Genomic DNA, 25872 nt, shown 5'->3' with positions numbered 1-25872 from the left:
AGGGGACTGAGAGTCACCAGTCAGTGCACAGATATCTCCCTGAGAGAGAGAGGGGACTGAGAGACACCAGTCAGTGTACATATATCTTCCTGAGAGAGAGGGGACTGAGAGACACCAGTCAGTGTACAGATATCTCCATGAGAGAGAGGACTGAGAGAGACCAGTGTGCAGATATCTCCCTGAGAGAGAGGACTGAGAGAGACCAGTCAGTGTACAGATATCTCCGTGAGAGAGAGAGGACTGAGAGACACCAGTCAGTGTCCAGATATCTCCCTGAAAGTGAGGGGGTCTGAGAGACACCGGTCAGTGTCCAGATAACTCACTGGCAGAGAGGGGACTGAGACAAACCAGTCAGAGTCCAAATATCTCCCTGAGGGAGAGGGGACTGAGAGACACCAGTGAGTGCACAGATATCTCCCTGAGGGAGAGTGACTGAGAGATACCAGTCAGTGCACAGAAATCTCCCTGAGAGAGTTGGGACTGAGACACATCAGTCAGTGGACAGATATCACCCTGAGAGAGAGGGCCAGATAGACACCAGTCCGTGTACAGATATCACCCTGAGATAGAGTGACTGAGAGACATGAGTCAGTGTCCAGATATCTTGCAGAGAGGGAGGGGACTGAGAGACACCAGTCAGTGTGCAGATATCTCCCTGAGAGAGAGGGACTGAGAGACACCAGTCAGTGTCCAGATATCTCCCTGAAAGAGAGGGGTTCTGAGAGACACCGGTCAGTGTCCAGATCACTCGCTGGCAGAGAGGGGACTGAGAGACAGCAGTCAGTGTACAGATACCACCCTGAGAGAGAGTGACTGAGAGACACCAGTCAGTGTTTCGATATCTCCCTGAGAGAGAGAGAGGACTGAGAGACACCAGTCAGTGCACAGATATCTCGCTGAGAGGGTGGGGACTGAAAGACACCAGTCAGTGTCCAGATTATTCCTGAGAGAGAGGGGACTGAGAGACACCAGTCAGTGTGCAGATATCACCCTGAGAGACAGAGGGGACTGAGAGACACCAGTCAGTGTACAGATATCTCCCTGAGAGAGAGAGGGGACTGAGAGTCACCAGTCAGTGTACAGATATCTCCCTGAGAGAGAGGGACTGAGAGACACCAGTCAGTGTACAGATATCTCCCTGAGAGAGAGGGACTGAGAGACACCAGTCAGTGTACAGATATCTCCCTGAGAGAGAGGGGACTGAGAGACACCAGTCAGTGTACAGATATCTCCCTGAGAGAGAGGGGACTGAGTGACACCAGTCAGAGTCCAAATACCTCCCTGAGGGAGAGGGGACTGAGAGACACCAGTCAGTGTACAGATATCTCCCTGAGAGAGAGGGGACTGAGTGACACCAGTCAGAGTCCAAATACCTCCCTGAGGGAGAGGGGACTGAGAGACACCAGTCAGTGTACAGATATCTCCACTATCTGATATTCTTGAATACTCTTTCTATTTCCTGTTTGATCAGTGATATTTCTTGACAGATCGCGATTACCGTGTGGAATGTCAATCTCCGAGACGAGAAGCTGAAGAAATTTCAACGTTACATTAAAGAGCAGGTAATTGAGATTTTAACAATCTGGGTTTGTGAATGGGACAGTGTGGACGGAGCTTTAGATTCATAGAATCATGGAATGTTACACACAGAAGGAGGCCGTTCGGCCCATTGTGTCTGTGCCGGCCCATACGGAGCTACCCAGCCTAATCCCACTTTCCTGCACTTGGTCCGTAGCCCTGTAGGTTGCAACGCTCCAAGTGCACATCCAAGTACTTTTTAAATGAGTTGAGGGTTTCTGCCTCTCCCACCCTCTCAGGCAGTGAGTTCCAGACCCCCACCACCCTCTGGGTGAAAGAATTTCTCCTCAGCTCCCCTCTACTCCTTCTACCAATCACTTTAAATCTATGCCCCCTGGTCACTGACCCCTCTGCAAAGGGAAATAGGTCCTTCCCATCCACTCTATCTCGGCCCCTCATAATTTTATACAACCCCAGCCTATTCAATCTTTCCTCAGAGCTAAAATTCTCTAGTCCTGGCAACATCCTCGTAAATCTCCTCTGTACCCTCTCCAGTGCAATTACATCTTTCCTATAATGTGGTGACCAGAACTGTACACAGTACTCAAGCTGTGGCCTAACTAGTGTTTTATACAGTTCGAGCACAACCTCCCTGCTCTTGTATTCTGTGCTTCGGCTAATAAAGGAAATCATTCCATCTCCCTTCTGAACCACCTTATCGACCTGTCCTGCTACCTTCAGGGATCTGTGGACATGCACTCCAAGGTCTCTCACTTCCTCTACCCCTCTCAGTATCCTCCCATTTATTGTGTATTCCCTTGCCTTGTTTGCCCTCTCCAAATGCATTACCTCACACTTCTCTGGATTGAATTCCATTTGCCACTTTTCTGCCCACCTGACCAGTCCATTGATATCTTCCTGCAGTTTACAGCTTTCCTCCTCACTATCAACCACACGGCCAATTTTTGTATCATCTGCAAACTTATTGATCAAGCCCCCAACATTCAAGTCCAAATCATTAATATATACCACAAAAAGCAAGGGACCTAATACTGAGCCGTGCAGAACTCCACTGGAAACAGCCTTCCAGTCATAGAAACACCCGTCAACCATTACCCTTTGATTCCTGTCACTGAGCCAATTTTGGATTCAACTTGCCACTTTCCCTTGGATCCCATGGGCTTTAATTTTTTGGCCATGTGGGACCTTGTCAAAAGCCTTGCTAATATCCATCCACACCACATCAAATGCGTTACCCTCAACGAACGTCCTTGTTACCTGCTCAAAAAACTCAATCAAGTTAGTCAGACACAACCTTCCCTGAACAAATCCATGCTGACTATCCTTGATTAACCCGTGCCTTTCTAAAAGATGGTTTATCCTGTCCCTCAGAATTGATTCCAATAATTTACCCACCACCGGGGTTAGACTGACTTTTTTTTTCATTCGTTCATGGGATTTGGGCGTCGCTGGCAAGGCCGGCATTTATTGCCCATCCCTAATTGCCCTTGAGAAGGTGGTGGTGAGCCGCCTTCTTGAACCGCTGCAGTCCGTGTGGTGAATGTTCTCCCACAGTGCTGTTAGGAAGGGAGTTCCAGCGACAATGAAGGAACGGCGATATATTTCCAAGTCGGGATGGTGTGTGACTTGGAGGGGAATGTGCAGGTGGTGTTGTTCCCATGTGCCTGCTGCTCTTGTCCTTCTAGGTGGTAGAGGCCGCGGGTTTGGGATGTGCTGTTGAAGAAGCCTTGGCGAGTTGCTGCAGTGCATCCTGTGGATGGTCCACACTGCAGCCACAGTGCGCCGGTGGTGAAGGGATTGAATGTTTAGGGTGGTGGATGGGGTGCCAATCAAGCGGGCTGCTTTGTCCTGGATGGTGTCGAGCTTCTTGAGTGTTGTTGGAGCTGCACTTATCCAGGCAAGTGGAGAGTTTTCCATCACATTCCTGACTTGTGCCTTGTAGATGGTGGAAGGGCTTTGGGGAGTCAGGAGGTGAGTCACTCGCTGCAGAATACCCAGCCTCTGACCTGCTCTTGTAGCCACAGTATTTATATGGCTGGTCCAGTTCAGTTTCTGGTCAATGGTGATCCCCAGGATGTTGATGGTGGGGGATTCGGCGATGGTAATGCCGTTGAATGTCATGGGGAGGTGGTTAGACTCTCTCTTGTTGGAGATGGTCATTGCCTGGCACTTGTCTGGCACGAATGTTACTTGCCACTTATGAGCCCAAGCCTGGATGTTGTCCAGGTCTTGCTGCATGCGGGCTCGGACTGCTTCATTATCTGAGGGGTTGCGAATGGAACTGAACACTGTGCAATCATCAGCGAACATCCCCATTTCTGACCTTATGATGGAGAGAAGATCATTGATGAAGCCTAGCAAGCCACTCAGTTGTAAAATCTCGCCAAAAAAAGTCATAATAAGAATAAAACCGGACGGACCACCCGGCATCGGACCACTAGGCACCGGACACGACAAAGGCAAACCAAGCCCAGTCGACCATGCAAAGTCCTCCTCACTAACATCTGGGGACTTGTGCCAAAATTGGGAGAGCTGTCCCACAGACTAGTCAAGCAACAGCCTGACATAGCCATACTCACAGAATCATACCTTTCAGCCAACGTCCCAGACTCTTCCATCACCATCCCTGGGTATGTCCTGTCCCACCGGCAGGACAGACCCACCAGAGGTGGCGGTACAGTGATATACAGTCAGGAGGGAGTGGCCCTGGGAGTCCTCAACATTGACTCTGGACCCCATGAAATCTCATGGCATCAGGTCAAACATGGGCAAGGAAACCTCCTGCTGATTACCACCTACCGTCCTCCCTCAGCTGATGAATCAGTCCTGCTCCATGTAGAACACCACTTGGAGGAAGCACTGAGGGTAGCAAGGACACAGAATGTACTCTGGGTGGGGGACTTCAATGTCCATCACCAAGAGTGGCTCGGTAGCACCACTACTGACCGAGCTGGCCGAGTCCTGAAGGACATAGCTGCCAGATTGGGCCTGCGGCAGGTGGTGAGCGAACCAACACGAGGGAAAAACATACTTGACCTCGTCCTCACCAATCAACCTGTCGCAAATGCATCTGTCCATGACATTATTGGTAGGAGTGACCACCGCACAGTCCTCGTGGAGACGAAGTCCCGTCTTCGCACTGAGGACACCATCCAACATGTTGTGTGGCACTACCACCGTGCTAAATGGGATAGATTCAGAACAGATCTGGCAGCTCAAAACTGGGCATCCATGAGGCGGTGTGGGCCATCAGCAGCAGCAGGATTGTATTCCAGCACAATCTGTAACCTCATGGCCCGGCATATTCCTCACTCTACCATTACCAACAAGCCAGGGGATCAACCCTGGTTCAATGAGGAGTGTAGAAGTGAATGCCAGGAGCAGCACCAGGCATACCTAAAAATGAGGTGACAACCTGATGAAGCTACAACTCAGGACTACATGCATGCTAAACAGCGGAAGCAACATGCTACAGACAGAGCTAAGCGATTCCACAGCCAACGGATCAGATCAAAGCTCTGCAGTCCTGCCACATCCAGTCGTGAATGGTGGTGGACAATTAAACAACTAACTGGAGGAGGAGGCTCTGCAAACGTCCCCATCCTCAATAATGGCGGAGTCCAGCACGTGAGTGCAAAAGACAAGGCTGAAGCGTTTGCAACCATCTTCAGCCAGAAGTGCCGAGTGGATGATCCATCTCGACCTCCTCCCGATATCCCCACCATCACAGAAGCCAGCCTTCAGCCAATTCGATTCACTCCACATGATATCAAGAAACGGCTGAGTGCACTGGATACAGCAAAGGCTGTGGGCCCCGACAACATCCCGGCTGTAGTGCTGAAGACTTGTGCTCCAGAACTAGCGACGCCTCCAGCCAAACTGTTCCAGTATAGCTGCAACACTGGCATCTACCCGACAATGTGGAAAATTGCCCAGGTATGTCCTGTCCACAAAAAGCAGGACAAATCCAATCCGGACAATTACCGCCCCATCAGTCTACTCTCAATCATCAGCAAAGTGATGGAAGGTGTCGTCGACAGTGCTATCAAGCGGCACTTACTCACCAATAACCTGCTCATCGATGCTCAGTTTGGGTTCCGCCAGGACCACTCAGCTCCAGAGCTCATTACAGCCTTGGTCCAAACATGGACAAAAGAGCTGAATTCCAGAGGTGAGGTGAGAGTGACTGCCCTTGACATCATGGCAGCATTTGACCGAGTGTGGCACCAAGGAGCCCTAGTAAAATTGAAGTTAATGGGAATCAGGGGGAAAACTCTCCAGTGGCTGGAGTCATACCTAGCACAAAGGAAGATGGTAGTGGTTGTTGGAGGCCAATCATCTCAGCCCCAGGACATTGCTGCAGGAGTTCCTCAGGGCAGTGTCCTAGGCCCAACCATCTTCAGCTGCTTCATCAATGACCTTCCCTCCATCATAAGGTCAGAAATGGGGATGTTCGCTGATGACTGCACAGTGTTCAGTTCCATTCGCAACCCCTCAGATAATGAAGCAGTCCGAGCCCGCATGCAGCAAGACCTGGACAACATCCAGGCTTGGGCTCATAAGTGGCAAGTAACATTCGTGCCAGACAAGTGCCAGGCAATGACCATCTCCAACAAGAGAGAGTCTAACCACCTCCCCATGACATTCAACGGCATTACCATCGCCGAATCCCCCACCATCAACATCCTGGGGATCACCATTGACCAGAAACTGAACTGGACCAGCCATATAAATACTGTGGCTACAAGAGCAGGTCAGAGGCTGGGTATTCTGCAGCGAGTGACTCACCTCCTGACTCCCCAAAGCCCTTCCACCATCTACAAGGCACAAGTCAGGAATGTGATGGAAAACTCTCCACTTGCCTGGATGAGTGCAGCTCCAACAACACACAAGAAGCTCGACACCATCCAGGACAAAGCAGCCCGCTTGATTGGCACCCCATCCACCACCCTAAACATTCACTCCCTTCACCACCGGCGCACTGTGGCTGCAGTGTGGACCATCCACAGGATGCACTGCAGCAACTCGCCAAGGCTTCTTCGACAGCACCTCCCAAACCCACGACCTCTACCACCTAGAAGGACAAGAGCAGCAGGCACATGGGAACAACATCACCTGCACGTTCCCCTCCAAGTCACACACCATCCCGACTTGGAAATATATCGCCGTTCCTTCATCGTCGCTGGGTCAAAATCCTGGAACTCCCTTCCGAACAGCACTGTGGGAGAACCGTCACCACACGGACTGCAGCGGTTCAAGAAGGCGGCTCACCACCACCTTCTCAAGGGCAATTAGGGATGGGCAATAAATGCTGGCCACGCCAGCGACGCCCACATCCTATGAACAAATAAAAAAAAGCTGAAGATGGTTGGGCCAAAGACACTGCCCTGAGGAACTCCTGCAACGATGTCCCGGTTGGTCATTGGCCTCCAACAACTACCATCTTCCTTTGTGTCTATCTCTTTTGCCCTTTTTAAACAAGTCTGAGTAACATTACTCTGTATCGAACCCATGCTGTCGCTGCCCTGGGAGTGTTTGATGGGACAGTGGAGAGGGAGCTTTACTCTGTATCTAACCCTGTTCCTGCCCTGGGAGTGTTTGATGAGACAGTGCAGAGGGAGCTTTACTCTGTATCTAACCCTGTACCTGCCCTGGGAGTGTTTGATTGGACAGTGTAGAGGGAGCTTTACTCTGTATCTAATCCTGTACCTGCCCTGGGGGTGTTTGATGGGACAGTGTAGAGGGAGCTTTACTCTGTATCTAACCCTGTACCTGCCCTGGGAGTGTTTGATGGGACAGTGTCGAGGGAGCTTTACTCTGTATCTAACCTGTGCTGTATCTGTCCTGGGAGTGTTTGATGGGACAGTGTTGAGGGAGCTTTACTCTGTATCTAACCCTGTACCTGCCCTGGGAGTGTTTGATTGGACAGTGTAGAAGGAGCTTTACTCTGTATCTAACCCTGTATCTGCCCTGGGTGTGTTTGATTTGACAGTGTAGAGGGAGCTTAACTCCGTATCTCACCCTGTATCTTCCCTGGGTGTGTTTGATGGGACAGTGTAGAGGGAGCTTTACTCTGTATCTCACCCTGTACCTGCCCTGGGGGTGTTTGATGAGACAGTGTAGAGGGAGCTTTACTCTGTATCTAACCCGTGCTGTACCTGCCCTGGGAGTGTTTGATGGGACAGTGTAGAGGGAGCTTTATACTGTATCTGACCCTGTACCTGCCCTGGGAGTGTTTGATGGGACAGTGTAGAGGGAGCTTTATACTGTATCTAACCCTGTACCTGCCCTGGGAGTGTTTGATGGGAAAGTGTCGAGGGAGCTTTGTACTGTATCTGACCCTGTACCTGCCCTGGGAGTGTTTGATGGGACAGTGTGGAGGGAGCTTTACTCTGTATCTTACCCTGTACCTGCCCTGGGAGTGTTTGATGGGACAGTGTAGAGGGAGCTTTACTCTGTATCTAACCCTGTACCTGCCCTGGGAGTGTTTGATGGGACAGTGTAGAGGGAGTTTTACTCTGTATCTAACACTGTACCTGCCCTGGAAGTGTTTGATGGGACAGTGTAGAGGGAGCTTTTCTCCATATCTGACGCTGTACATGTCCTGGGAGTGTTTGATGGGACAGTGTAGAGGGAGCTTTACTCTGTATCTCACCGTGTACCTGCCCTGGGAGTGTTTGATGGAACAGTGTCGAGGGATCTTTACTCTGTATCTAACCCTTTACCTGGCCTGGGAGTGTTTGACCGGACAGTGTCGAGGGAGCTTTACTCTGTATCTAACCCTGCACCTGCCCTGTGAGTGTTTGATGGGACAGTGTAGAGGGAGCTTTACTCTGTATCTAACCCTGTACCTGCCGTGGGAGTGTTTGATGGGACAGTGTCGAGGGAGCTTTACTCTGTATCTGACCCTGTACCTGCCCTGGGAGTGTTTGACGGGACAGTGTAGAGGGAGCTTTACTCTATATTTAACCCTGTACCTGCCCTGGGAGTGTTTGATGGGACAGTGTAGAGGGAGCTTTACTCTGTATCTAACCCTGTACCTGGCCTGGGAGTGTTTGATGGGACAGTGTAGAGGGAGTTTTACTCTGTATCTAACACTGTACCTGCCCTGGAAGTGTTTGATGGGACAGTGTCGAGGGAGCTTTACTCCATATCTGACGCTGTACATGTCCTGGGAGTGTTTGATGGGACAGTGTAGAGGGAGCTTTACTCTGTATCTCACCGTGTACCTGCCCTGGGAGTGTTTGATGGAACAGTGTCGAGGGATCTTTACTCTGTATCCAACCCTGTACCTGGCCTGGGAGTGTTTGATGGGACAGTGTCGAGGGAGCTTTACTCTGTATCTAACCCTGCACCTGCCCTGTGAGTGTTTGATGGGACAGTGTAGAGGGAGCTTTACTCTGTATCTGACCCTGTACCTGCCCTGGGAGTGTTTGATGGGACAGTGTCGAGGGAGCTTTACTCTGTATCTGACCCTGTACCTGCCCTGGGAGTGTTTGACGGGACAGTGTAGAGGGAGCTTTACTCTATATTTAACCCTGTACCTGCCCTGGGAGTGTTTGATGGGACAGTGTAGAGGGAGCTTTACTCTGTATCTAACCCTGTACCTGGCCTGGGAGTGTTTGATGGGACAGTGTAGAGGGAGCTTTACTCTGTATCTAACCCTGCACCTGCCCTGTGAGTGTTTGATGGGACAGTGTAGAGGGAGCTTTACTCTGTATCTGACCCTGTACCTGCCCCGGGAGTGTTTGATGGGACAGTGTAGAGGGAGCTTTACTCTGTATCTGACCCTGTACCTGCCCTGGGAGTGTTTGACGGGACAGTGTAGAGGGAGCTTTACTCTATATTTAACCCTGTACCTGCCCTGGGAGTGTTTGATGGGACAGTGTAGAGGGAGCTTTACTCTGTATCTGACCCTGTACCTGCCCTGGGAGTGTTTGATGGGACAGTGCAGAGGGAGCTTTACTCTGGACCTAACCCGTGCTGTACCTGCCCTGGGAGTGTTTGATGGGACAGTGTAGAGGGAGCTTTACTCTGTATCTAACCCTGTACCTGCCCTGGGAGTGTTTGATGGGACAGTGTAGAGGGAGCTTTACTCTGTATCTAACCCTGTACCTGCCCTGGGTGTGTTTAATGGGACAGTGCAGAGGGAGCTTTACTCTGTATCTAACCCTGTACCTGCCCTGGGAGTGTTTGATGGGACAGTGTAGAGGGAGCTTTACTCTGTATCTAACCCTGTACCTGCCCTGGGAGTGTTTGATGGGACACTCTAGAGGGAGCTTTACTCTGTATCTAACCCTGTACCTGCCCTGGGAGTGTTTGATGGGACAGTGCAGAGGGAGCTTTACTCTGTATCTTACCCTGTACCTGCCCTGGGAGTGTTTGATGGGACAGTGTCGAGGGAGCTTTACTCTGTATCTAACCCTGTACCTGCCCTGGGAGTATTTGATGGGACAGTGTCGAGGGAGCTTTACTCTGTATCTAACTCTGTACCTGCCCTGGGAGTGTTTGATGGGACAGTGTAGAGGGAGCTTTGCTCTGTATCTAACCCGTGCTGTCTCTGATATTTAGCAACGAGATGTGACGACCACTCCGATCTCGATGAGGAAGTTCCTGGAGAGAAAGGTGGATGAGCTGAGGGAGGAGATGAGGAACGAAGTGAGAGGGAGTGAGATGGAGATGGACAGAGCGACAGAGGAACTGGAAAAGTGTCTGCGGAACGAGCTCGAGGAGTTTTGCGGGAATTACGATCTGAATTTCAAGGTCAGCGGAGGCACCTGTCGCCTTATAACGGGGATGAGTATCGACAGAGAGACACCAGTCAGTGTTGAGATATCCCCCTGAGAGAGGTGATGGAGAGACACCAGTCAGTGTCCAGATATCACCCTGAGAGAGAGGATGGAGAGACACCAGTCAGTGTACAGATATCTCCCTGAGAGAGAGGGGACTGAGAGACACCAGTCAGTGTCCAGATATCACCCTGAGAGAGAGGGGGACTGAGAGACACCAGTCAGTGGACAGATATCACCCTGAGAGAGAGGGGATGGAGAGACACCAGTCAGTGTACAGATATCTCCCTGAGAGAGAGGATGGAGAGACACCAGTCAGTGTACAGATATCACCCTGAGAGAGAGGATGGAGAGACACCAGTCAGTGTACAGATATCACCCTGAGAGAGAGGGGACTGAGAGACACCATTCAGTGTACAGATATCACCCTGAGAGAGAGGGGACTGAGAGACACCAGTCAGTGTACAGATATCACCCTGAGGGAGAGGGGACTGAGAGACACCAGTCAGTGTACAGATATCACCCTGAGAGAGAGGATGGAGAGACACCAGTCAGTGTACAGATATCACCCTGAGAGAGAGGGACTGAGAGACACCAGTCAGTGTACAGATATCTCCCTGAGAGAGAGGGGACTGTGAGACACCAGTCAGTGTACAGATATCTCCCTGAGAGAGAGGGGGACTGAGAGACACCAGTCAGTGGACAGATATCACCCTGAGAGAGAGGGAATGGAGAGACACCATTCAGTGTACAGATATCTCCCTGAGAGAGAGGATGGAGAGACACCAGTCAGTGTCCAGATATCTCCCTGAGAGAGAGGGGGACTGAGAGACACCAGTCAGTGGACAGATATCACCCTGAGAGAGAGGGGATGGAGAGACACCAGTCAGTGTACAGATATCTCCCTGAGAGAGAGGATGGAGAGACACCAGTCAGTGTACAGATATCTCCCTGAAAGAGAGGGGACTGAGAGACACCAGTCAGTGTACAGATATCACCCTGAGAGAGAGGGGAATGAGAGACACCATTCAGTGTACAGATATCACCCTGAGAAAGAGGGACTGAGAGTCACCAGTCAGTGTACAGATATCTCCCTGAAAGAGAGGGGACTGAGAGACACCAGTCAGTGTTGAGATATCCCCCTGAGAGAGGGGATGGAGAGACACCAGTCAGTGTACCCATATCTCCCTGAGAGAGAGGGGACTGAGAGTCACCAGTCAGTGTGCAGATATTTTTTTTTATTCGTTCACAGGATGTGGGCGTCGCTGGCGAGGCCAACATTTATTGCCCATCCCTAATTGCCCTTGAGAAGGTGGTGGTGAGCCGCCTTCTTGAACCGCTGCAGTCCGTGTGGTGAAGGTTCTCCCACAGTGCTGTTAGGAAGGGAGTTCCAGGATTTTGACCCAGCGACAATGAAGGAACGGCTGATATATTTCCAAGTCAGGATGGTGTGTGACTTGGAGGGGAACGTGCAGGTGGTGTTGTTCCCATGCGCCTGCTGCTCTTGTCCTTCTAGATGGTAGAGGTCGCGGGTTTGGGAGGTGCTGTCGAAGAATCGTTGGCGAGTTGCTGCAGTGCATCCTGTGGATGGTCCACACTGCAGCCACAGTGCGCCGGTGGTGAAGGGAGTGAATGTTTAGGGTGGTGGATTGGGTGCCAATCAAGCGGGCTGCTTTGTCCTGGATGGTGTCGAGCTTCTTGAGTGTTGTTGGAGCTGCACTCATCCAGGCAAGTTGAGAGTATTCAATCACACTCCTGACTTGTGCCTTGTAGATGGTGGAAAGGCTTTGGGGAGTCAGGAGGTGAGTCACTCGCCGCAGAATACCCAGCCTCTGACCTGCTCTTGTAGCCACAGTATTTATATGGCTGGTCCAGTTCAGTTTCTGGTCAATGGTGACCCCCAGGATGTTGATGGTGGGGGATTCGGTGATGGTAATGCCGTTGAATGACAAGGGGAGGTGGTTAGACTCTCTCTTGTTGGAGATGGTCATTGCCTGGCACTTATCTGGCGCGAATGTTACTTGCCACTTCTGAGCCCAAGCCTGGATGTTGTCCAGGTCTTGCTGCATGCGGGCTCGGACTGCTTCATTATCTGAGGGGTTGCGAATGGAACTGAACACTGTGCAATCATCAGTGAACATCCCCATTTCTGACCTTATGATGGAGGGAAGGTCATTGATGAAGCAGCTGAAGATGGTTGGGCCTAGGACACTGCCCTGAGGAACTCCTGCAGCAATGTCCTGGGGCTGAGATGATTGGCCTCCAACAACCACTACCATCTTCCTTTGTGCGAGGTATGACTCCAGCCACTGGAGAGTTTTCCCCCTGATTCCCATGGACTTCAATTTTACGAGGGCTCCTTGGTGCCACACTCGGTCAAATGCTGCCTTGATTTACAGATATCACCCTGAGAGAGAGGGACTGAGAGACACCAGTCAGTGTACAGATATCTCCCTGAGAGAGAGGGAGTGAGGGACACCAGTCAGTGTACAGATATCACCCTGAGAGAGAGGGGACTGAGAGTCACCAGTCAGTGTACAGATATCTGCCTGAGAGAGAGGGACTGAGAGACACCAGTCAGTGTACAGATATCACCCGAAGAGAGAGGGACTGAGAGAAACCAGTCAGTGCACAGATATCTCCCTGAAAGAGAGGGGACTGAGAGACACCAGTCAGTGTACAGATATCTGCCTGAGAGAGAGGGACTGAGAGACACCAGTCAGTGCACAGATATCTCCCTGAGAGAGAGGGGACTGAGAGGCACCAGTCAGTGCACAGATATCTCCCTGAGAGAGCGGGGACTGAGAGACACCAGTCAGTGCACAGATATCTCCCTGAAAGAGAGGGGACTGAGAGACACCAGTCAGTGTCCAGATATCTGCCTGAGAGAGAGGGACTGAGAGTCACCAGTCAGTGTTGAGATATCCCCCTGAGAGAGGGGATGGAGAGACACCAGTCAGTGTACAGATATTTTTTTTTATTCGTTCACAGGATGTGGGTGTCGCTGGCGAGGCCAACATTTATTGCCCATCCCTAATTGCCCTTGAGAAGGTGGTGGTGAGCCGCCTTCTTGAACCGCTGCAGTCCGTGTGGTGAAGGTTCTCCCACAGTGCTGTTAGGAAGGGAGTTCCAGGATTTTGACCCAGCGACAATGAAGGAACGGCTGATATATTTCCAAGTCAGGATGGTGTGTGACTTGGAGGGGAACGTGCAGGTGGTGTTGTTCCCATGTACCTGCTGCTCTTGTCCTTCTAGGTGGTAGAGGTCGCGGGTTTGGGAGGTGCTGTCGAAGAAGCCTTGGCGAGTTGCTGCAGTGCATCCTGTGGATGATACACACTGCAGCCACGGTGCGTCGGTGGTGAAGGGAGTGAATGTTTAGGGTGGTGGATGGGGTGCTAATCAAGCGGGCTGCTTTATCTTGGATGGTGTCAAGCTTCTTGAGTGTTGTTGGAGCTGCACTCATCCAGGCAAGTGGAGAGTATTCAATCACACTCCTGACTTGTGCCTTGTAGATGGTGGAAAGTCTTTGGGGAGTCAGGAGGTGAGTCACTCGCCGCAGAATACCCAGCCTCTGACCTGCTCTTGTAGCCACAGTATTTATATGGCTGGTCCAGTTCAGTTTCTGGTCAATGGTGACCCCCAGGACACTGCCCTGAGGAACTCCTGCAGCAATGTCCTGGGGCTGAGATGATTGGCCTCCAACAACCACTACCATCTTCCTTTGTGCTCGGTATGACTCCAGCCACTGGAGAGTTTTCCCCCTGATTCCCATGGACTTCAATTTTACTAGGGCTCCTTGGTGCCACACTCGGTCAAATGCTGCCTTGATGTACAGATATCACCCTGAGAGAGAGGGACTGAGAGTCACCAGTCAGTGGACAGATATCTGCCTGAGAGAGAGGGACTGAGAGACACCAGTCAGTGTACAGATATCACCCTAAGAGAGAGGGACTGAGAGAAACCAGTCAGTGCACAGATATCTCCCTGAAAGAGAGGGGACTGAGAGACACCAGTCAGTGTACAGATATCTGCCTGAGAGAGAGGGACTGAGAGACACCAGTCAGTGTACAGATATCTCCCTGAGAGAGAGGGGACTGAGAGACACCAGTCAGTTTACACATATCTCTTTGAGAGAGGGACTGAGAGACACCAGTCAGTGGACAGATATCTCCCTGAGAGAGAGGGGACTGAGAGACACCAGTCAGTGTACAGATATCTCCCTGAGAGAGAGGGGACTGAGAGACACCAGTCAGTGTACAGATATCTCCCTGAGAGAGAGGGGACTGAGAGACACCAGTCAGTGTACAGATATCTCCCTGAGAGAGAGCGACTGAGAGGCACCAGTCAGTTTACACATATCTATCCGAGAGAGGGACTGAGAGACACCAGTCAGTGTACAGATATCTACCTGAGAGAAGGGACTGAGACAAACCAGTCAGAGCAGAGATACCTCCCTGAGAGAGAGGGGACTGTGAGACACCAGTCACTGTACAGATATCTCCCTGAGAGAGATGGACTGAGAGACACCAGTCAGTGCACAGATATCTCCCTGAGAGAGATGGGACTGAGAGACACCAGTCAGTGTACAGATATCTCCCTGAGAGAGATGGACTGAGAGACACCAGTCAGTGCACAGATATCTCCCTGAGAGTGAGGGGACTGAGAGACACCAGTCAGTGTTCTGATATCTCCCTGAGAGAGAGGGGACTGAGAGACACCAGTCAGTGTTCTGATATCTCCCTGAGAGAGAGGGGACTGAGAGACACCAGTCAGTGCACAGATATCTCCCTGAGAGAGAGGGGACTGAGAGACACCAGTCAGTGCACAGATATCTCCCTGAGAGAGATGGGACTGAGAGACACCAGTCAGTTTACAGATATCACCCTGAGAGAGAGGGGACTGAGAGTCACCAGTCAGTGTACAGATATCTGCCTGAGAGAGAGGGACTGAGAGACACCAGTCAGTGTACAGATATCACCCGAAGAGAGAGGGACTGAGAGAAACCAGTCAGTGCACAGATATCTCCCTGAAAGAGAGGGGACTGAGAGACACCAGTCAGTGTACAGATATCTCCCTGAGAGAGAGGGGATTGAGAGACACCAGTCAGTGTACAGATATCTCCCTGAGAGAGAGGGGATTGAGAGACACCAGTCAGTGTACAGATATCTGCCTGAGAGAGAGGGACTGAGAGACACCAGTCAGTGTACAGATATCTCCCTGAGAGAGAGGGGACTGAGAGACACCAGTCAGTTTACACATATCTCTCTGAGAGAGGGACTGAGAGACACCAGTCAGTGTACAGATATCTCCCTGAGGGAGAGAGGGGACTGAGAGACACCAGTCAGTGTACAGATATCTCCCTGAGAGAGAGGGGACTGAGAGACACCAGTCAGTGTACAGATATCTCCCTGAGAGAGAGGGGACTGAGAGACACCAGTCAGTGTACAGATATCTCCCTGAGAGAGAGCGACTGAGAGGCACCAGTCAGTTTACACATATCTATCTGAGAGAGGGACTGAGAGACACCAGTCAGTGTGCAGATATCTCCCTGAGAGAAGGGACTGAGACAAACCAGTCAGAGCAGAGATACCTCCCTGAGAGAGATGGGACTGAGAGACACCAGTCAGTGTACAGATATCTCCCTGAGAGAGATGGACTGAGAGATACCAGTCAGTGTACAGATATCTCCCCGTGAGAGAGGGGACTGAGAGACACCAGTCAGTGTACAGATATCTCCCTGAGAGAGGGGACTGAGAGACACCAGTCAGTGTTCTGATATCTCCCTGAGAGAGAGGGGACTGAGAGACACCAGTCAGTGTTCTGATATCTCCCTGAGAGAGAGGGGACTGAGAGACACCAGTCAGTGCACAGATATCTCCCTGAGAGAGAGGGGACTGAGAGACACCAGTCAGTGTACAGATATCTCCCTGAGAGAGAGGGGACTGAGAGACACCAGTCAGTGTACAGATATCTCCCTGAGAGAGAGGGGACTGAGAGACACCAGTCAGTGTTTCGATATCTCCCTGAGAGGGAGCGACTGAGAGGCACCAGTCAGTTTCCAGATATCACCCTGAGAGAGAGGGGACTGAGAGTCACCAGTCAGTGTACAGATATCTGCCTGAGAGAGAGGGACTGAGAGACACCAGTCAGTGTACAGATATCACCCGAAGAGAGAGGGACTGAGAGAAACCAGTCAGTGCACAGATATCTCCCTGAAAGAGAGGGGACTGAGAGACACCAGTCAGTGTACAGATATCTCCCTGAGAGAGAGGGGATTGAGAGACACCAGTCAGTGTACAGATATCTCCCTGAGAGAGAGGGGATTGAGAGACACCAGTCAGTGTACAGATATCTGCCTGAGAGAGAGGGACTGAGAGACACCAGTCAGTGTACAGATATCTCCCTGAGAGAGGGGGGACTGAGAGTCACCAGTCAGTTTACACATATCTCTCTGAGAGAGGGACTGAGAGACACCAGTCAGTGGACAGATATCTCCCTGAGAGAGATGGGACTGAGAGACACCAGTCAGTGTACAGATATCTCCCTGAGAGAGAGGGGACTGAGAGACACCAGTCAGTGTACAGATATCTCCCTGAGAGAGAGGGGACTGAGAGACACCAGTCAGTGTACAGATATCTCCCTGAGAGAGAGCGACTGAGAGGCACCAGTCAGTTTACACATATCTATCTGAGAGAGGGACTGAGAGACACCAGTCAGTGTACAGATATCTGCCTGAGAGAAGGGACTGAGAGAAACCAGTCAGAGCAGAGATACCTCCCTGAGAGAGAGGGGACTGTGAGACACCAGTCAGTGTACAGATATCTCCCTGAGAGAGATGGACTGAGAGACACCAGTCAGTGCACAGATATCTCCCTGAGAGAGATGGGACTGAGAGACACCAGTCAGTGTACAGATATCTCCCTGAGAGAGATGGACTGAGAGATACCAGTCAGTGTACAGATATCTCCCCGTGAGAGAGGGGACTGAGAGACACCAGTCAGTGTTCTGATATCTCCCTGAGAGAGAGGGGACTGAGAGACACCAGTCAGTGCACAGATATCTCCCAGAGAGAGAGGGGACTGAGAGACACCAGTCAGTGTACTGATATCTCCCTGAGAGAGAGGGGACTGAGAGACACCAGTCAGTGTTTCGATATCTCCCTGAGAGGGAGCGACTGAGAGGCACCAGTCAGTTTACAGATATCACCCTGAGAGAGAGGGGACTGAGAGTCACCAGTCAGTGTACAGATATCTGCCTGAGAGAGAGGGACTGAGAGACACCAGTCAGTGTACAGATATCACCCGAAGAGAGAGGGACTGAGAGAAACCAGTCAGTGCACAGATATCTCCCTGAAAGAGAGGGGACTGAGAGACACCAGTCAGTGTACAGATATCTCCGTGAGAGAGAGGGGATTGAGAGACACCAGTCAGTGTACAGATATCTGCCTGAGAGAGAGGGACTGAGAGACACCAGTCAGTGTACAGATATCTCCCTGAAAGAGAGCGACTGAGAGACACCAGTCAGTGTACAGATATCTCCCTGAGAGAGAGGGGACTGAGAGACACCAGTCAGTTTACACATATCTCTCTGAGAGAGGGACTGAGAGAAACCAGTCAGTGGACAGATATCTCCCTGAGAGAGAGGGGACTGTGAGACACCAGTCAGTGTACAGATATCTCCCTGAGAGAGAGCGACTGAGAGGCACCAATCAGTTTACAGATATCTCCCTGAGAGAGGGGACTGAGAGAAACCAGTCAGTGTACAGATATCTCCCTGAGAGAGGGGACTGAGAGAAACCAGTCAGAGCAGAGATACCTCCCTGAGAGAGAGGGGACTGTGAGACACCAGTCAGTGTACAGATATCTCCCTGAGAGAGATGGACTGAGAGACACCAGTCAGTGCACAGATATCTCCCTGAGAGAGAGGGAGTGAGAGACACCAGTCAGTGGAGAGATATTTCCCTGAGAGAGAGGGACTGAGAGACACCAGTCAGTGGAGAGATATTTCCCAGTGAGAACGGGAGTGAGAGACACCAGTCAGTGTTCTGATATCTCCCCGAGAGAGAGGGACTAAGAGGCACCAGTCAGTTTACACATATCTATCTGAGAGAGGAACTGAGAGACACCAGTCAGTGTACAGATGTCTCCCTGAGAGAGGGGACTGAGAGACACCAGTCAGTGCGGAGATATCTCCCTGAGACAGAGGGACTGAGAGACACCATTCACTGTCCAGATATCTCCCTGACAGGGAGGGGACTGAGAGACACCGGTCAGTGTACAGATATCTCCCTGAGAGAGAGGGGACTGAGAGGCACCAGTCAGTGTGTAGATATCTCCCTGAGAGCGAGGGGACTGAGAGACACCAGTCAATGCTCTGATATCAACCTGAAAGAGAGGGAACTGAGAGAAACCAGTCAGTGGAGAGATATGTCTCTGAAAGAGATGGATAGCTAGACACCAGTCAGTGGAGAGATATCTCTCTGGGTGAGAGGGACTGAGAGACACCAGTCAGTGTACAGATATCTCTCTGGGTGAGAGGGACTGAGAGACACCAGTCAGTGTACAGATATCTCCCTGAGAGAGGGACTGAGAGACACCAGTCAGTGTACAGATATCTCCCTGAGAGACAGGACTGAGAGAAACCAGTCAGTGCGGAGATATCTCCCTGAGAGAGAGGGGACTGAGAGACACCAGTCAGTGTGGAGATATCTCCCTGTGAGGCAGAGGACTGAGAGACACCAGTCAGTTCAGTGATATCTCCCTGAGAGAGAGGGGACTGAGAGACACCAGTCAGTGTGGAGATATCTCCCTGAGAGAGAGGGACTGAGAGACACCAGTCAGTGTACAGATATCTCCCTGAGATAGAGGGACTGAGAGGCACCAGTCAGTGTACAGATATCTCCCTGAAATAGAGGGACTGAGAGGCACCAGTCAGTGTCCAGATATCTCCCTGAGAGAGAGGGACTGAGAGACACCATTCAGTGTCCAGATATCTCACTGACAGAGAGGGGACTGAGAGACACCAGTCAGTGTACAGATATCTCCCTGCGAGAGGGGACTGAGAGAAACCAGTCAGTGCAGAGATAACTCCCTGAGAGCGAGGGGACTGAGAGACACCAGTCAGTGTACAGATATCTCCCTGAGAGAGAGGGGACTGAGAGACACCAGTCAGTGTACAGATATCTCCCTGAGAGAGAGGGGACTGAGAGACACCAGTCAGTGTACAGATATCTCCCTGAGAGAGAGGGGACTGAGAGACACCAGTCAGTGTACAGATATCTCCCAGAGAGAGAGGGGACTGAGAGACACCAGTCAGTGTACAGATATCACCCTGACAGAGAGTGCCTGATAGTCTCCACTCAGTGTCGAGATATCTCCCTGTGAGAGAGAGCGACTGAGAGACGACAGTCAGTGTACAGATATCTCCCTGAGAGAGAGGGGACTGAGAGACATCGGTCAGTGGAGAGATATCTCCCAGAGAGAGGGTGGACTGAGAGAAACCAGTCAGAGCGGAGATACCTCCCTGAGAGAGAGAGGGACTGAGAGACACCAGTCAGTGTTCAGATATCTCTCTGGGTGAGAGGGACTGAGAGACACCAGTCAGTGTTCAGATATCTCACTGAGAGAGGGGACTGAGAGACACCAGTCAGTGGAGAGACATCTCCCTGAGAGAGAGGGGACTGAGAGACACCAGTCAGTGTACAGATATATCCCTGAGAGAGAGGGGACTGAGTGACACTAGCCAGTGTACAGATATCTCCCTGAGAGAGGGGACTGAGAGACACCAGTCAGTGCACAGATATGTCCCTGAGAGAGAGGGGACTGAGAGACACCAGTCAGTGCACAGATATGTCCTGAGAGAGAGGGGACTGAGAGACACCAGTCAGTGCACAGATATGTCCCTGAGAGAGAGGGACTGAGAGACACCAGTCAGTGCACAGATATCATCCTGAGAGAGAGGGACTGAGAGACACCAGTCAGTGCACAGATATCTCCCTGAGAGAGAGGGGACTGAGAGACACCAGTCAGTGTACAGATATCCCTCTGAGAGAGGGGACTGAGAGACACCAGTCAGTGTACAGATATCTCCCTGAGAGAGAGGGGACTGAGAGACACCACTCAGTGTACAGATATCCCTCTGAGAGAGGGGACTGAGAGACACCAGTCAGTGTACAGATATCCCTCTGAGAGAGGGGACTGAGAGACACCAGTCAGTGTACAGATATCACCCTGAGAGAGAGGGACTGAGGGACACCAGTCAGTGTACAGATATCTCCCAGAGAGAGAGGGACTGAGAGACACCAGTCAGTGTACTGATATGTCCCTGAGAGAGAGGGACTGAGAGACACCAGTCAGTGTACAGATATCGCCCTGAGAGAGAGGGACTGAGAGACACCAGTCAGTGTACAGATATCTCCCAGAGAGAGAGGGACTGAGGGACACCAGTCAGTGTACAGATATCTCCCTGAGAGAGAGGGACTGAGAGGCACCAGTCAGTGTACAGATATCTCCCTAAGAGAGAGGGACTGAGAGACACCAGTCAGTGGAGAGACATCTCCCTGAGAGAGAGGGACTGAGAGACACCAGTCAGTGTACAGATATCACCCTGAGAGAGAGGGACTGAGAGACACCAGTCAGTGGAGAGACATCTCCCTGAGAGAGAGGGACTGAGAGACACCAGTCAGTGTACAGATATCACCTTGAGAGAGAGGGACTGAGAGACACCAGTCAGTGGAGAGACATCTCCCTGAGAGAGAGGGACTGAGAGACACCAGTCAGTGTACAGATATCTCCCTGAGAGAGGGGACAGAGAGAAATCAGTCAGTGTACAGATATCTCCCTGAGAGAGGGTGGACTGAGAGACACCAGTCAGTGTACAGATATCACCCTGAGAGAGAGGGACTGAGAGACACCAGTCAGTGGAGAGACATCTCCCTGAAAAAGAGGGACTGAGAAACACCAGTCAGTGTACAGATATCTCCCTGAGAGAGAGGGAGTGAGAGACACCAGTCAGTGTACAGATATCTCCCTGAGAGAGAGGGACTGAGAGACACCAGTCAGTGTACAGATATCACCTTGAGAGAGAGGGACTGAGAGACACCAGTCAGTGGAGAGACATCTCCCTGAGAGAGAGGGACTGAGAGACACCAGTCAGTGGAGAGACATCTCCCTGAAAAAGAGGGACTGAGAAACACCAGTCAGTGTACAGATATCTCCCTGCGAGAGTGGGGACTGAGACACACCAGTCAGTGTACAGATATCTCCCTGAGAGAGGGGACTGAGAGACACCAGTCAGTGTACAGATATCTTCCTGAGAGAGGGGACAGAGAGACATCAGTCAGTGTACAGAAAACTCCCTGAGAGAGGGTGGACTGAGAGACACCAGTCAGTGTACAGATATCTCCCTGAGAGAGAGGGGACTGAGAGACACCAGTCAGTGTACAGATATCTCCCTGAGAGAGAGGGGACTGAGAGACACCAGTCAGTGGACAGATATCTCCCTGAGAGAGAGGGACTGAGAGACACCAGTCAGTTTACAGATATCTTTTTGAGAGAGAGGGGACTGAGAGACACCAGTCAGTGTACAGATATCTCCCTGAAAGAGAGGGGACTGAGAGACACCAGTCAGTGTACAGATATCTCCCTGAGAGAGAGGGGACAGAGAGACATCAGTCAGTGTACAGATATCTCCCTGAGAGAGGGGACTGAGAGACACCAGTCAGTGTACAGATATCTCCCTGAAAGAGAGGGGACTGAGAGAGACCAGTCAGTGTACAGATATCTCCCTGAAAGAGAGGGTACTGAGAGACACCAGTCAGTGGACAGATATCTCCCTGAGTGAGAGGGGATTGAGAGACACCAGTCAGTGTACAGATATCTCCCTGAGAGAGAGGGGACTGAGAGACACCAGTCAGTGTACAGATATCTCCCTGAGAGAGAGGGGACTGTGAGACACCAGTCAGTGTACAGATATCTCCCTGAGAGAGAGGGGACTGTGAGACACCAGTCAGTGTACAGATATCTCCCTGAGAGAGAGCGACTGAGAGGCACCAGTCAGTTTACACATATCTCTCTGAGAGAGGGACTGAGAGACACCAGTCAGTGCACAGATATCTCCCTGAGAGAGGGGACTGAGATAAACCAGTCAGAGCAGAGATACCTCCCTGAGAGAGAGAGGGACTGAGAGACACCAGTCAGTGTACAGATATCTCCCTGTGAGACAGAGGACTGAGATACACCAGTCAGTGTACAGATATCTCCCTGAGAGAGAGGGACTGAGAGACACCAGACAGTGTACAGATATCTCCCTGAGAGAGAGGGACTGAGAGACACCAGTCAGTGTACAGATATCTCCCAGAGAGTGACTGAGAGACACGTGTCAGTTTGCAGATATCTCCCTGAGAGAGATGGACTGAGAGACACCAGACAGTGTACAGATAGTGCCCTGAGAGAGAGGACTGAGAGACACCAGACAGTGTACAGATATCTCCCTGAGAGAGAGGGACTGAGAGACACCAGACAGTGTACAGATATCACCCTGAGAGAGAGAGGACTGTGAGACACCAGTCAGTGTACAGATATCTCCCTGAGAGAGAGAGGACTGAGAGACACCAGTCAGTGTACAGATATCTCCCTGAGAGAGAGGGGACTGAGAGACACCAGTCAGTGTACAGATATCTCCCTGAGAGAGAGGGGACTGAGAGACACCAGTCAGTGTACAGATATCTCCCTGAGAGAGAGAGGACTGAGAGACACCAGTCAGTGTACAGATATCTCCCTGAGAGAGAGAGGACTGAGACACACCAGTCAGTGTACAGATGTCTCCCTGAGAGAGAGGGGACTGAGATACACCAGTCAGTGTACAGATATCACCCTGAGAGAGAGAGGACTGAGAGACATCAGTCAGTGAAGAGGTATCTCCCTGAGAGAGAGAGGACTGAGTGACACCAGTCAGTGTGTAGATATCTCCCTGAGACAGGGAACTGAGAGAAACCAGTCAGTGCAGAGTTATCTCCCTGAGAGAGAGAGGACTGAGAGACACCAGTCAGTGTACAGATATATCCCCGAGAGAGAGGGAGATTTACTCTGTATCTAACCCTGAACATGTCCTGGGAGTGTTTGACGGGACAGTGTAGAGGGAGTTTTTCTCTGTATCTAACCCGTGCTGTACCTGCCCTGGGAGTGTTTGATGGGACAGTGTAGAGGGAGCTTTACTCTGTATCTAACCCTGTACCTGCCCTGGGAGTGTTTGATGGGACAGTGTAGAGGGAGATTTACTCTGCATCTAACCCTGTACCTGCCCTGGGAGTGTTTGATGGGACAGTGTAGAGGGAGCTTTACTCTGTATCTAACCCTTTACCTGCCCTGGGAGTGTTTGACAGGACAGTGTGGAGGGAGCTTTACTCTGTATCTCACTCTGTACCTGCCCTGGGGTTGTTTGATGGGACAGTGTAGAGGGAGCTTTACTCTGTATCTAACCCTGTACCTGCCCTGGGAGTGTTTGATGGGACACTGTAGAGGGTGCTTTACTCTGTATCTAACCCTGTACCTGCCCTGTGAGTGTTTGACGGGACAGTGTCGAGGGAGCTTTACTCTGTATCTAACCCTGTACCTGCCCGAGGAGTGTTTGATTGGACAGTGTAGAGGGAGCTTTACTCTGTATCTAACCCTGTACCTGCCCTGGGAGTGTTTGATGGGACAGTGTAGAGGGAGCTTTACTCTGTATCTGACCCTGTATCTGCCCTGGGAGTGTTTGATGGGACAGTGTAGAGGGAGCTTCACTCTGTATCTGACCCTGTACCTGCCCTGGGAGTGTTTGATGGGACAGTGTAGAGGGAGCTTTACTCTGTATCTCACCCTGTACCTGCCCTGGGAGTGTTTGATGGGACAGTATAGAGGGAGCTTTACTCTGCATCTAACCCTGTACCTGCCCTGGGAGTGTTTGATGTGACAGTGTAGAGGGAGCTTTACTCTGTATCTAACCCTGTACTTGCCCTGGGAGTGTTTGATGGGACAGTGTAGAGGGAGCTTTACTCTGTATCTCACCCTGTACCTGCCCTGGGAGTGTTTGATGGGACAGTGTAGAGGGAGCTTTACTCTGTATCTAACCCTGTACCTGCCCTAGGAGTGTTTGATGGGACAGTGTAGAGGGAGCTTTACTCTGTATCTAACCCTGTACCTGCCCTGGGAGTGTTTGATGGGACAGTGTAGAGGGAGCTTTACTCTGTATCTCACCCTGTACCTGCCCTGGGAGTGTTTGATGGGACAGTGTAGAGGGAGCTTTACTCTGCATCTAACCCTGTACCTGCCCTGGGAGTGTTTGACGGGACAGTGTCGAGGGAGCTTTACTCTGTATCTAACCCTGTACCTGCCCGAGGAGTGTTTGATTGGACAGTGTAGAGGGAGCTTTACTCTGTATCTAACCCTGTACCTGCCCTGGGAGTGTTTGATGGGACAGTGTAGAGGGAGCTTTACTCTGTATCTAACCCTGTACCTGCCCTGGGAGTGTTTGACGGGACAGTGTAGAGGGAGCTTTACTCTGTATCTAACCCTGTTCATGCCCTGGGATTGTTTAATGTGACAGTGTAGAGGGAGCTTTACTCTTTATCTAACCCTGTACCTGCCCTGGGAGTGTTTGATGGGACAGTGTAGAGGGAGCTTTACTCTGTACCTAACCCTGTAGCTGCCCAGGGAGTGTTTGATGGGACAGTGCAGAGGGAGCATTGCTCTGTATCTAACCCTGTACCTGCCCTGGGAGTGTTTGATGGGACAGTGTAGAGGGAGCTTTACTCTGTATCTAACTCTGTACATGCCCTGGGAGTGTTTGATGGGACAGTGTAGAGGGAGCTTTACTCTGTATCTAACCCTGTACCTGCCCTGGGAGTGTTTGATGGGACAGTGTAGAGGGAGCTTTACTCTGTATCTAACCCTGTACCTGCCCTGGGAGTGTTTGATGGGACAGTGTTGAGGGAGCTTTACTCTGTATCTAACCCTGTACCTGCCCTGGGAGTGTTTGATGGGACAGTGTAGAGGGAGCTTTACTCTGTATCTAACCCTGTACATGCCCTGGGAGTGTTTGATGGGAAAGTGTCAAGGGAGCTTTACTCTGTATCTAACCCTGTACCTGCCCTGGGAGTGTTTGATGGGACAGTGTAGAGGGAGCTTTACTCTGTATCTGACCCTGTATCTGCCCTGGGAGTGTTTGATGGGACAGTGTAGAGGGAGCTTCACTCTGTATCTGACCCTGTACCTGCCCTGGGAGTGTTTGATGGGACAGTGTAGAGGGAGCTTTACTCTGTATCTCACCCTGTACCTGCCCTGGGAGTGTTTGATGGGACAGTGTAGAGGGAGCTTTACTCTGCATCTAACCCTGTACCTGCCCTGGGAGTGTTTGATGGGACAGTGTAGAGGGAGCTTTACTCTGTATCTAACCCTGTACCTGCCCTGGGAGTGTTTGATGGGACAGTGTTGAGGGAGCTTTACTCTGTATCTCACCCTGTACCTGCCCTGGGATTGTTTGATGGGACAGTGTAGAGGGAGCTTTA

General features: G+C 51.2%; 1 protein-coding gene across 1 annotated transcript in view; it reads left to right on the top strand.

Moving 5' to 3' along the window:
- Positions 1 to 25872, top strand: part of LOC137309872 (uncharacterized) — a 405058-nt gene that overhangs the window by 268428 nt on the left and 110758 nt on the right. Inside the window, exons 2-3 of the mRNA XM_067977888.1 lie at positions 1485 to 1562; positions 10111 to 10302. Coding sequence (XP_067833989.1) covers positions 10141 to 10302 — 162 coding nt within the window. The 5' untranslated portion in view covers positions 1485 to 1562; positions 10111 to 10140. The remainder of the gene's footprint in view (positions 1 to 1484; positions 1563 to 10110; positions 10303 to 25872) is intronic.

Source organism: Heptranchias perlo, unplaced genomic scaffold (assembly GCF_035084215.1).
Source record: "Heptranchias perlo isolate sHepPer1 unplaced genomic scaffold, sHepPer1.hap1 HAP1_SCAFFOLD_187, whole genome shotgun sequence".
Classification (NCBI taxonomy): Eukaryota; Metazoa; Chordata; class Chondrichthyes; order Hexanchiformes; family Hexanchidae; genus Heptranchias; species Heptranchias perlo.
The sequence above is the reverse complement of the archived record's forward strand: the minus strand, read 5'-3'. Positions and strand labels throughout refer to the sequence as shown.